This window comes from Stegostoma tigrinum, chromosome 5 (assembly GCF_030684315.1).
Source record: "Stegostoma tigrinum isolate sSteTig4 chromosome 5, sSteTig4.hap1, whole genome shotgun sequence".
Taxonomy (NCBI): Eukaryota; Metazoa; Chordata; class Chondrichthyes; order Orectolobiformes; family Stegostomatidae; genus Stegostoma; species Stegostoma tigrinum.
Genome location: NC_081358.1, coordinates 37,921,646 through 37,935,452, shown reverse-complemented (window position 1 = coordinate 37,935,452; position 13,807 = coordinate 37,921,646). Strand labels below are relative to the sequence as shown.

Genomic DNA, 13,807 nt, shown 5'->3' with positions numbered 1-13,807 from the left:
TCAGCTTGATGACTTTTCACCCAAACTGGGGAAGGTCAGAAATGTGATAGGTTTCAAGTAAATCCAGAGGCAGGGGAAGTGGGAAGGAGAAGGACAAAAAACTCTATGATAGGACGAAAGGTAGGAAGGATGTCTCCTGATATCAGAAAGATGTTGTTCAACTTGAAAGTGTGCAGGGAAGGTTTACAAGATGTGACCAGGTTTGGAGGGTTTGAGCTATTGGGAGACACTGAGTAAGCTGGGGCTATTTTCCCTGAAGTGTTGGAGGCTGATGGGTGATCTTATAGAGGTTTATAAAATCATGAGGGGCATGGATAGGGTGAACAGCCGAGGTCTTTTTCCTGGGGTAGGGAAGACCAAAACTAGGTGGCATAGATTTAAGGTGAGAGGGGGAGAGACTTAAAAGGAACCTGAGGGGAAACTTTTTCACACAGAGGGTGGCCGTGTGTGAAATGAGATGCCAGAGGAAGTGGTGAGGCAGGTACAATTACAACATTTAAAAGGCATCTTGAAGTACATAAGCAGGAAGGGTTTAGAAGGATATGGGCCAAATGCTGCAAATGGGACTAGATTAATTTAAGATATCTGGTTGGCATGGACAAGTTGGACCTAAGGGACTGTTTCTGTGCTGTACAGCTCTATGACTCTATGACAAGAGAGATGATGGTGCAAGGCAACAGGAAATGGTAATGGGTCAAGTAAGGAAACTAAACACGGTTCTATGTTTTCTCGACGCTTCTTCACCGTTTTATGCTTGGCCTGAATGGAGGAACATAGCATTCAGAGAGATTGTGAGGCTAGAATGCAATGCCTTAAATTTCAATCAAATCAAGGAACAAGGTATGTAGAGAATGTAACAAAGCATTCCCCATTACCTGATGCATATGCTCTGCCCACAGGTCATTCAACACAATGTGTGTTGTAAAAGTTCACTTGTGCTTATTAGCCTGATTGTTAATCAATTCTCTTTCTGTAGCCGTTCATTGATTTTTAAGGTTCTTACAATAAAAGAGGCTAAATCAATTGAATAACTGGGAAGACTTGGATAAACGCCCCGCACATGCACAGAACCATCTTCTTGAGTCCAAATTATAAATATTTAGGAATCCAAGGATAGTACCTGTACAGGAATTGATGCTATTTGATTCCCTACTCACCAGGGCTGGAAGTTCGCAACACTTGTCCCTGTTTGCAGTGGAAATCGAACAGGAGATATCAAATCCTTGTAGCTGAAACTGAAATCAAAATAAAAGAATGAAAGGTAAGCGTCTGTGAAAGATCTAGCACATTTAATAAGGCTCCCTCAACCATCCTGTGAGGGACCATTCCCATTCCTCCTTGTCCACAGGCAGCTCTAAAAAAGGCTGTGAATCTCCTGAAGGAAATAGCTCTGGCTTTCTTCTCACTCCTGCATTTCCAAACTCCTGGGAAACCTATGCAGCAACAGACTATTTTAAATAGGGCACCCAACTGTAGTGTGAGTTCCTGCTTTAAACATGTGTTTAGGAAGTGATCTGTTTCTCCATGTTGCTAGAAACAGCAATGGGCCTACGTCTGATGGGTTCAGACTCTGTTTCAGGCATTTGATAGTTTAATCTATTGAGCCACTTCCCTCTGCAGTGGAGGATTTAACGGTGATGTCCAAATTTCCAAGATCTGGAGTTGGGTTGAATCGATAAAGGTGGGATACATGTAACGAAATTGATTGGCCTAGTTCTGTTCAGTCAGTCTTACCAAAAAATTCAACATACCCACTCTAGCCAGAGGAAATATTTATGACAAACAAACCAAAGATGTATTGCCTTTTTACTCAGGCTTCATGGAAATCCTCCCCATCACAAATGGAGGGATGTGGCCACATCAATTTCCCCTCTTGGATATAAAATTTCGAGATGAGCTTTCACAAAACACATCACCTTTGCTGAGCATCTAGATTCTAATGTTGTAATACAACATTCCACACAACCCTTTTTACAAGTTAACAACTTGGACGGATCTCAGGCTGTGAGTTGTGACTCCAGGAATAGTCATAGCTAAAATATGTGACCCCAGAGTTAAATCAACAGATTGAGAAACTTGCAAGGTTCTGCATTTGAGTTTTGTAAACAGTGAATTAAATATATGTTCTAAAGCCATGCAGAATTGATGGTCTAGTGGTCTAACAACATTATTGCACAACATGGTCAAGACCAGCATTAACTGCCCTTCACATAATTGCATCTGAGCTGCCTTTTTGAACTGTTGCAGCCTTTGTAGTTAGTTAGTTACACCCACAGCACCATTATTGAAAGAAATCCAGGGTTTTGACCTGCCGGTGAAAATAAACTACAAGATACTTTCAATTCAGAGTAACATGTAGCTTTAAGGGAAACTTGTAGGTGGTGGTGTTCCCATGCATCACTGCCTCTGTCCTTCTCAGTGGAGGTGGTTTCAAAGGTATTGTCAAAGGAGTCTTGGCAAGTTGCTACAGTGCATTTTGCAGATGGGATACACTGCCATCCCTGTGTGCTGCTGGTGGAAGGCATCAATGCTTAAGGTAATAGAAGTGGTGCAAATTGAACAGGCTGCTTCATCCTGGATTAATGTGGATTTCATGAGTATTGTTGGATCTCACTCATCCAGGCAATTGAGGAGCGTTCCACCACACTCTAGACATATACCTTGTAAATGGTGAATAAGCTTTTGGAAGTCAAAAGGTTACCCGCTAATTAGCCTGCTTTTGTAGCCACAGTATTTACGTGGCTAACTACAACCAAATTAAAATGTTGGTCAAAGTGAAACTGGAACACTCATTCCTCAGATTCAGCTTTGGAACTAGGCTGCTAACATCTAAATGGGGTGTGTAACAGTTAATGAGAAATAATGTAAAGCAGAACAAATTTGCAGATTGACTGCAGTGAAATAATTTACATACTTCATATTCACAATCAGTATTCAAAGGGATTTAGAGACAGTCATAATGTACACAATTGAACAAAATGAGAGCTTGTCATTTATATATATGTTATTTGTAAAGGCATTGAAAAGAAAAAACACTACAGTCACTCAATCATTTCAATACTGAAGGAGCCAATTTAAAATGCAGTAGTCAACTTACAACAGCAAGATCCAATCACCTGCAACCAGCTAAATGGTTGCGTAAACTGCTTCTAATTTGTTAGGTGAGGGATAAATGTTGGTCAGGCCCTTGGTTTTATGTCTAATCTGAAAGACGGGACTTCTAACAGTGTAACATTTCCTCAGTACTGTACTGTCAGTCAGCCTCAAATATGGGTTTAAGTCTCTGGAGAGAGATGTGAACGCACAACCTCACAAATTTAAACATTTGATAAGCATATGGATAATGATGGGATAGTGTAGGGGGAGGGGCTTAGATTGGTTCACAGGTCAGCGCAACATCGAGGGCCAAAGGGCCTGTTCTGTGCTGTATTGTTCTATGTAACTTAAAGGCAAGACTGCTATCCACTGAGCTATGGCCAGTACTATATATCAGATATGTGGCATAACGCTGTTTAGGCAGATAGTAATTAGATTGGAGCAGAGGTTTGTATAATGGTGCAATGCTTACAAAATCTATTTGCTGGCCGCCATTTCAAATTCTGACAACTGTTTAAAACTAAGCTACATTTTTAACAGAGATAACAAGGTGTCGAGCTGGATGCACATAACAGTCCAAGCAGCATCAGAGGAGCAGGAAAGCTGACATTTCAGGTGGACCCGAAACGTCAGCTTTCCTGCTCCTCTCATGCTGCTTGGCCTGCTGTGTTCATCCAGCTCCACACCATGTTATCTCAGATTCTCCAGCAACTTTAAGTTGTGTCACTGACTGACAAGCTATTATTCCTTTATTGCCTCAGTGTGCACGTCAATAAAACAGTTATGTTCTCACTCTCTCTATATCTTTAACAACCTTGAAGTTATTTTGTGTCCAGAGATTAACTTCTGAGCACATATCCACCTCATCACTAATATCGCTGAGTTCCACAACTGTAACCTTAACTGTTTCTGGCCTCGCCTCAGCTCATCAGTGGCTGCAGCCTGCATCCATGTCTCTGGAATTGACTATTCCAATGCATTCCTGGTCAGTCTCCCATCATGTACCTGACATTAGCTTCAGGTAATCCAAAACTCTGCTGCCATATTTAACTCAGTCCAGATTCCCTTCATTCATGACCCTATGTTCATCGAGCAACACCTGCTCCCAGCCCACTAGGACCTCAATTTTAAAATTGCCATCATGTTTTTAAACACTTTATGGTCATGGTCCTCTGTGTTTTCCAGGCTTTCTCGCCTCAAGATATTTTTGCTGCTTCAGTTGTGGCATATCCCTGATTTCAATTGCTCCATAATTGGTGGCTGTGCCTTCAGCTCCTTGGAGTCCATGCTCTGGAATTCCCAACTTAAACCTCTTCATCTCTCTTCTCTTTTAAGACACACTTTACAACTTCTTCCCTCTCACCAAGATTTTGATCACCAGTCTAAACATCTCCTTGTGTGGCTCAGTTTCAAACGTATCATTGATAACATGCTTGTGAAGCAGCGTGAAATATTTTACTATTTAACCACACTTTAAGTTGTGTCACTGACTGACAAGCTATTATTCCTTTATTGCCTCAGTGTGCACGTCAATAAAACAGTTATGTATTCCCTACTCTATATTTATAATAAAACAGGCCTTAAACATTCTCTTTGGGGCAAATCTAATACACCACATCATAGTTAATGGAAATTGTTTCTGCCTCAGTCTTTACAATAAAGGACGCAACTCTTTAGGAAACATCAAATACACCAGATGGAAAGTCTGTCTCGAAAAAATATTTGTTTCATGGTAGATCACAAAGGATTCACACAAGAAATGGTGCCCAGATCACAAAATTAAAATAATTTTAAAGTGCTGTGAGGAACTTGCATTAATGGTGATTTGCATATTTTAAATATCATGACAAATGCACAGTTTCCAGCTAATATTAACTACCAAAAGGCATTCTGTTCAGTTGTGTTACATTTCAAAGTTTGTCTGGGGTATAATTACATTTGCAGTCACAGCTAATGTTAACAAATGTTGGACCCCCCTTAGATTTTCTCTCAGCTTCAGAGACTCAGGTCACGCACAGAAACACAGCTCAAATGTCTTAGTCCTCAGAATTAAATCAAACAGCTCCAAAAGCAATCAGAATAGAGAATGAACTAAATGTATTAATGTAGGCAAAATAAATTCATCCACACCCTGTAATTTTTCCATTGAGAAAAGTGTCATGGAGACTGCCAATCCCAGCTACATTCCCAGTGCAATTCCCTGGCCAATCAGAGTCTTCCTACCTGCTTCGTCTGAGATTTCTCATCGAAGATCAACAGTGAATAGTTCCTGCTGCATCTCCATGCCAACCCTTCTACTCATGCTGAATAAATCCGTGTTCCCTTTCTAAATTTGCAAGTCAGTTTTGATGAGTCATCTCTTACAAGTCTGTCTTGATTACAGCAAGATGAAAAACTTTATAAACCACAAGAACTGCGGATACTGTAAATCAGGAACAAAAACAAAGTTGCTGGAAAAGCTCAGCAGGTCTGCCAGAATCTGTGGAGGAGAAAACAGAGTGAACGTTTCGGGTCCGGTGACCCTTCCTGAGAATGGTCTGAATAACTTTAACTTTGTTTTGCGAGACTTAAGTCATGTTAATACGGCCCACGTTTTCAGGCAAGCGGTCATGGAGATAAGGCCGAGAAACTCACCTGTGCAGAATTACCTCGGGGGCTCCTTGACCGTACCATTCGGCCCAACACTTCGACTCCATTGGTGCTAATGTTTCCTGCTGCATTGATTTCCTTCTCACCAACTTGTTTGCAGTCAACAATCAATTTCGCATGGGTTTTGCTAATAACCACATGCAACTGTTGGAAAAGAATACGGAGTAGCGTTACACAGGAAGTACAGGACAAAAGTTGGAACACAGAAACAGCAAACGGTCAGTAAGCCTCTTCAGCCTGCTCTCCACCATTCAGTCAGAACTGTGACCCAACTCCACATACCCAAACTCATCTTCTATTCCTAATCCCTGAAAAAGAACTGTCCATCTCAGATTTAACATTAACTGATCATGTATTGATTCCAATTTGTAGGAAACAGATAACAGCCCCTGGTTCAACTTGATCATGACTGATATCTTACTCAACACTATTTCCCTACTCTATCCCCAAATCCTTAAGCATACAGAGGTGAAAGGCCCAAACTTGCTATGAAAGAATGTTTCTCAGGTAGGGTCTTGAATGGTCTAATTTTTACAATATACACCCACTTCTCAAATTCCTTGGAAACAGTTTCTCTCTATCTATATCTGCTCCCCTTAATGTCATACAACCTTTAACCGAATCATCTCTCATCCATCTAAATTCCAGGAAATACAACGTTATTTTGTGCAATTTTCCTCATAGTTTATCATCATTACATTACTGGATTACATAGAATGTACAGTATACTTTACATCTGGCATAGCTTTATCTTCTGAGAATTTGATAATTTGTCTCACGAGATGTATATACGTCAGGTTAAATAAGATTACTCCCCAAAAGAACAGAACACCAAACGGCAGCAAAATAAACTGGGAATATGCTTAAATTGAGAGGGTTCCTTGAATTTATTTTCAGGAACATTGGTGATGAAATAACAGTAATGAAACTCAGACACTGAATCCAGGACAGGCAATTCATTTGTTTACATCCACTGACCTTGTGAAAACTCCCAAAGAAAATCTTCTTGACACTTGGATCCTCAAAAGTGACTGTCTGAAACTCATTCTTGTAATCGTAGTTAAAGTAAGTGAGGGTTTTCCCACCATCTAAACACAGCAAACAAAAAGCAATTAAAATGGAGAAAATGCAGGCATTGAGTAAAACAGGCGTCACAATCATGCCGAGCTTTTGTAAAGCTCTGCTTAGGACTACAGTACAGAATCCAATTCTGGTTGCCACAGTTTAGGAAGGGTATGAGGGCCCGTGAGACACAGTAAAGGAGATTAACTAGAATGGTTCCAGGCAGGAGTGATTTCAGCTACAACTGTAGGTTGGAAAAGCTGGAGCAAAGGGAGTTGATGGCGGATTTGACAATGGTATATAAAATTATGACAGCTTTATATAAGGTAGGCAAAGCCAGACTGATTCCATTAGCTGATGGTGGGAGATTAGGAGATACATCTTTAAGGTTTTAGGTAAGTGCTAGAGGGGGATGTTACACAGCAATTAACAACTGAACTGGAACCCTTACTCTATGAGGGTGACAAAAGCAGGGATCAATGATTTCAAAAGAACACAGGATGAGCACTTGAAGGAAATAAACTTGAAGAGTAATGGGGTCAGAGCAGAGGAGTGGGCCTGATTAAATTGCTCTTTAGAGAGTTGGCATGGACTCATTGCACTGAATGACTTCCTTCTGTGGTCTAATGCCAAAAAACATTGAGGTTTTTTCCTTCAGCTTATCACAGTTCACAGAAAATCTTTACAAGGGAAAACAGTTGAAGATATGATTAGAACTTACTGGGTATTTAGTCAGTGAGGCAATCAAACATTTTAAATTTTTAACCAATATTGCTGTGCCATTTAAGGAGACAGTTGTGACTCAATGGATTGAATTTTCACCTCAATCCGAGATGGTAGGTTCATAGTCCCACTCGAGAGACCTGAGCATTGAGTTTAGGCTAACTCTCCAGTGCAGTACCAAGGGAGTGATGAATTGTCAGGGCCTCACCTTTTAGATGAAACTTAAAATCAAGGTCACGTTTGTGTCATGCAAGGAATGTAAAGGCAATATTTCAAAGAGAAGGATGTTATTTCTCCCTGGTGTGCTAGACCATTCATCGCCCATCACTAAAATAAAGTGGTTACTGATATTATGTTATTTGAGAGATCTTGGCTGCTACAATTCCTCCAACAGTGACTACACTTTTTTTGCTTTATCATACTTTGGGAGATTCTGACGCTGTGAAAGGAGCTATGGGAATGCAAGTTATTTCCTTACACAGCATGTTAATATGAGCAGTGTACATTTGATCTCTAGTTCCCCCTCCTAAAAGCTCGCCAGAGTTGAAGGCTTGAGAACAATTTCACTTTGATACTGTTGCATGCAAAACGGAAGTGAGTGGATATTGAACTCTTACTGTCTAAGATGACTCCAACCAGAGGTTCATTTTGTTGGTTTAAAATCTCCCAGAGGGCAAAGGGCTCCTGTGGAGTGTCAGGCAGTAGGCGGAATAGGAAAGTGATGGTGTAATCTGAAGGCAATCCCTCGGGATGGACATTCCTGACAAACATACAGTGCAATTAATAGAACCCAATGACATGTCACTTTAATATCATCTCTAGTGTCACTGCTCTCACCACAGGCTCTGTCCTGGATAACTCAACTTAAAACAACCCTGCATTCCTCTGAAATTTGGTCCTCAACATTATCAGCATACAACCCCCGGACAGTGCCTAAAAGGCATGAGATATCTTCAATTATTTGAGATTTCAGTTTTATGATTTGTTGTAACCCATATACAACTAATTACATTCAATATGCATCACAGAAACATACAACAATAGCTCAATCCTAAGACTCACAACTGCCTTCTCCCAGCTTACTGCATCTCACTCCATTAGCATACCATTGTAGTCCTTTTATCTCGCTTATGTTTCTCCAGCTTCCCCTTTTGTTATTTGCTATGTTCTTTACATAACAGCTCTGATATTTGCCTCATCAATTCTACATGGGTGCAAGTTCCACATTCTTGCCACTCAGGTGTAATAATTACTATATTATATTTATAACTTAGTTTATAAGTGAGGATATCTTCTCTCTTGAATTCCTCTGTAATTTTAAAGATTTCTATTGCTGTGTCCTTCATCCTTCCCTTCTTTAAAGAAAAGAGCCAAAATTATAGCAAACTGTGGTCATCAAACTACAAACTTTTTCACTTCACTATCATCGAATTTAAAATTACATGACCATAGTCAACTACATAAACTGCACACTCTTGTCTTCCATGACTCCTCTACATTCGATCAATAATCTGGCTTTATTTCCCATTCCAGCTCCTGACTTTCCTTCTTCTTAAGGAATTTTAAAATCAATCATCCAATTTTGCATCCTGATTCACCACATCTGTTTCTAAACAATTGCTGATCTCCTTCGCTTTTCGTCTAAGCAGCTTGATGGGGCATAACAATAAAATAACATCAACTCCTCAATCCTCTTCGCCATTTTGATTAAATCAAGACTGATTTACAAACTAATTCCATATGCCTTTGCCCCATAGTCCTCAATAACTTTGGTTGACAAAAATCTCAGATTTAAAATTAACTAATGATCAAGCATCAATTGTCATTTGTGGAAAAGTTCCAAACTTCTTTCATTATGTGTGTGAAGCAGTGTTTCATAATTCACTCCAAAATAATTTGTACTTTATGTTTAAATAACCCCACCAATGTTCTGGATTTCTAACTGATGGAAATAGTGTTTTTGAGTTTACCCTATCTATTCTCCTTAATATTTTCACAACTTTGATTGAGTTACCCCTTAACTTTCTAGATTGCAGGAAACACAATATTAGTTTGCTAACAAAAACAGAAACTGCAGGAGGAATTCAGCAGGTCTGCCAGCTCTGAGGGGAGGAAAAGCAGAGTTAATGTTGAATCCAATGACCCTGCGTCAGAACCAAAAGCAGATGGGAAATGGTGGGATTTATGTTGATGCTGAGAGTGGGGGGGGGGATGCGTTTGGAAAGGGAATGAGGCAAATAGATGGAGGACTGCCCAATGATAAAGACAAAATTAGGGAAGCAGATAAAGGGATTCTGGGGATAATAATTTTTGAATAGGTGATAATGGTAAGGGTTATAGTTGAAAATGGGTTGGCTGTGCTGGAAGCAACCCATACAGACTAGGATTGAGAGATGTGGAGGTGGGTAATATGGAAGAGGTTTTCATGCTCTGAAATTGTTAACTCAGTGTTGAGTTCTGAGGGCTGTAAAGTACCTAATGGAAGATTAGGTATTGTACTTCCAATTTATGTTGAGCTCCACTGAAGCACTGTAGCTAGCCTCCCTCTCCCATCTGGAGTTGGAAAAGTTTATCGATTTTGCTTCTAATTTCCATCCTTCCCTCACCTTCACCTGGTCTATCTGACTCCTCCTTTCCTTTCTGTCATTCCTCTGCTTTCATTTCTGGGGATAGTCCAGCAACTGACATCCATTACAAACCTAACAATTCATACAGTTTTTCTTGATTATAGCTCCTCACATCCTACTTTCCGTAAGGACTCCATTTCCGTATCCCAGTTTCTCCAGTGCATCTGGTCTACACATAAAAATGACTCTGAGGTTCCAGTTGCCTGTCATGTCAAAAACTATTCTGTTCCCTGGCCAACATTTCTGTCTCAGGCCTGCTGCATTGCTCCAGCAAAGCTCAACACAAGCTGGAAGAACAACACCTCAGCTTCCACCTTGGTACCTTACAGCCCTCAGAACTCAACATTGATTTTAACCATTTCAGAATAACCCTCCACATTCATTACCCATCCCCACATGCCGAGGTCCTTTATGGGTTGCTTCCACTACAGCCAACTCGTTTTCAACTATTCACACTACCATTTAGCAGCTATTCAGCATTTATCACTATCAACAATCCATTTGTCTGCTTCCCAGTTCTCTCCCTCTCTCTGGATACTGTTTCCGTCTATTTGTCTCCCTCACCTCTCAATGTCCCAGCCCACCCCTCGGTCATCAGCATCGATACCACTTCCCAGCTGCCTTCAGTTCTGATGAAGAGTCACTGGGTTCAAGATGTTAACTGTTTTATTCTATACAGATGTTGTCAGACATGAGTTTCACCCATATTTTCTGTTTTCTTTCAGATCTCCAGTATTTACAGTTCTTTGATTTATGTTACTGTTAGATTGTTTTAATTTCTCCTTGTAATTTCACAGCCAAATGTCTTGGCCATTAGAACAAGGTGGAAATAGTCAACAAAGGCTAGAAATGATCAAGTGTTCTTGTCTAAGCAACAAACATATGAGCTACAGAGAAACCTTCATTCCGAAATGTCAGTTATAATTACAACACGTACTTGGTTGGTTGGGATAGAAGAGCATCTTTGTGAAGTCGAAAGCAGGGAAAGCTATTGAGAGAGCCAGTTTCCATTGACACGCCTTCAACCGAAGCATACTCCTTCTCAACCAGCCCGAACATCTCCATCATCTTAAACCCTGCAAGTAACAAAGAATTGTGTTTTCAGATCATAGTCCGAAACCTGTAAAACATTTTTTCACATGTTTTTTTCTTCTCCCTGTCTGCCATATACCATGTGTATCTCTGTGAAGTCTTCAATGACAGAGAATAGGGATTTAGTTTGGAGATAATGGGAACTGCAGATGCTGGAGAATCTGAGATAACAAAGCGTGGAGCTGGATGAACACAGCAGGCCAAGCAGCACCTCAGGAGCACAAAAGCTGACGTTTCGGACCTAGACCCTTCATCAGAAAACTTTTCTGATTTTCCCGAAATGTCAGCTTTTGTGCTCCTAAGATGCTGCTGGGCCTGCTGTGTTTATCCAGCTCCACACTTTGTTATCAGGGATTTAGTTTGGGGTGGGTTTGGGGGAGGGGGAGGTTCTGATGCTTCTGGTGCTGAAAGAAGTGTAATTTGTACTCAGGTGTGAATGTTCAAATTGACTTACCCTTGCCTACCTTCCAAGCAGTGGCTTCTGTCTCCACAAAAGTAAATTGCGAAATCAAAAACATGGGGGATTTCCAGCACAAACTCAAAATGCTACTAAAAGTCAGCAGGCAAAGAAACTTTGAATGTTAAATGGATTGGACCTCATAGCATCTTACAGCATTTGAAATAAATATTAGATCCAATTGTACCAGGTCCCGTTCTTACTCTCCCACACCCTGCAGACTTCACCTTTTCAAGCATTTATCCGATTCCCTTGTGATTGTTTTTGTTGATTTTGCTTCCTTTAACCTTACAGGCAGGCCATTCCAGATCAGAACATTTTACTGTGTTAAAAGAAATTCTCCTCGTCTCTCCAATGCCAATTATCTTATATCTGTGTTCTTCGGTTGCCTCCCCTCCTGCCAGTGAAATCTGTTTTGCATTCTTGTCTATTATCAGAAGCACATTATTTTGAGCTCCCACATTAAACTGCACCCTGAGCACTCTCTGCTCAAAGAGACCAATTCTAGCTCCACTGGTCAAACTGAGAGGGACGTGGCTTTGTTAAAAAGTGAACGACAATAGTTTTCTGGTAGCAATGAAACAAGTACAGAAATTTGTATAATTTTCAGATAATATTATCTCAGTCAATCACACTGGTTGAATGTATCACACACACTTTGCCCAGTACTCAGAAAACACATCACCATGAATATCCCACATCATATCCACTAGCAGATTTTCTCTCTGCAACAAGTTCTCTTGCTAGGATAATGGGATTGAAGTAAATCTGCATTGTTTCAATGAGACTTTATTTCTGCCCTCACAGTTAAGAACATGCTGTTTACACATGATAGTTTTGGAGTCAACAAAGGACAGAGACTGGAGATAATGGGAACTGCAGATGCTGGAGAATCCGAGATAACAAAGCGTGGAGCTGGATTTACACAGCAGGCCAAGCAGCATCTTAGGAGCTCAAAAGCTGATGTTTCGGGCCTATTCCCTTCATCAGAAGAAATGTTTTTCTGATGAACGGTCTTGGCCCGAAACATCAGCTTTTGTGCTCCCAAGATGCTGCTTGGTTTGCTGTGTTCATCCAGCTCTACACTTTGTTACCAAAGGACAGAGACTGCCTCAATTTGATGAGCACACACTATAATTTCACATTAAATAGCTGTAGCTCAGGGACAACACTCTTCCTTTTGAGTCAGAATGTTGTGGGTTCAAGTCCATTTCAAGTCTTGAGCACAAAATTCCTAGACAGACACTGCAGAACTATACCAAACTGTATATTGTACTCTAGTGGTGGGCTACTGTTTTGAAGGAGACCATAACACTTATTCCTGGTGTCCTAGCCAATATTTATCCCTCTGTCAATATCACCAAAATGGATCATCTGGTCATTAACACACTGCCATTTGTGGGATCTTGCTGTGTGCAAACTGGCTGCCATACTTCTCAAAACACATCAGTGCCCTATGTTTCAAAAATACTTCCTTGACTGCAAAGTCTGGGACATCCCAAATTTATGAAAGATGCTACAGAGAGTCATACAGCATGGATACAGACCCTTTGGTCCAACCAGTCTACACCTTTACTTCAATTTGGTTAAAATCTTCATTTGGAAAACTCAATTATTGCCATGACTGATGGGCTTTGTCTTCCATTGTAATTGGCATCTCAGAATTAAGGATGAAGAAACTCCTCAGTGACTGTCTTCTTTCTTGCTCAGCTGTTTTCAACAGATTAGATTTTCCTTTGTACAGATAAAATTAGATCCATTCACTAAACTTGCATCGGTTTTACATGGTCTATAGAGAAAATGGAAATGTCCTCAATTTAACAAAGGAAAAAGATATCCTTAGGGCAATTGATGCCTTTATTTGGAGCTATGAAGATTCTGTTCTGATGTGGTTATTTTCACATAAATGACAAAGGCTGACATATTTACTTAAACAGAAATGATTCTATCAATTCTGGTCTGTTACTGCCATTGGATGATCAGCACAAAGATTGTGATGTATTTCCCTCAACGTTTGCAACAAATGATGAAGTATGTAATTATTCCTTTACCTGCAACACTGTTATCACCAAGCATAACCAATGGACAAGCTGAAAATATA

The 13,807-nt window shown here is 40.3% G+C and overlaps 1 protein-coding gene across 6 annotated transcripts in view; it reads right to left on the bottom strand.

Moving 5' to 3' along the window:
- col14a1a (collagen, type XIV, alpha 1a) overlaps positions 1-13,807 on the bottom strand; it is a 222,218-nt gene that overhangs the window by 47,537 nt on the left and 160,874 nt on the right. For all 6 annotated transcript variants that reach the window (XM_048528630.2, XM_059645936.1, XM_059645937.1 and 3 more), the window contains 6 exons: positions 13,758-13,796; positions 11,095-11,233; positions 8,148-8,290; positions 6,724-6,833; positions 5,731-5,889; positions 1,158-1,235 (listed from right to left, as the gene is read on the bottom strand). In XM_048528630.2, the coding sequence (XP_048384587.1) occupies positions 1,158-1,235; positions 5,731-5,889; positions 6,724-6,833; positions 8,148-8,290; positions 11,095-11,233; positions 13,758-13,796 (668 nt within the window). The remainder of the gene's footprint in view (positions 1-1,157; positions 1,236-5,730; positions 5,890-6,723; positions 6,834-8,147; positions 8,291-11,094; positions 11,234-13,757; positions 13,797-13,807) is intronic.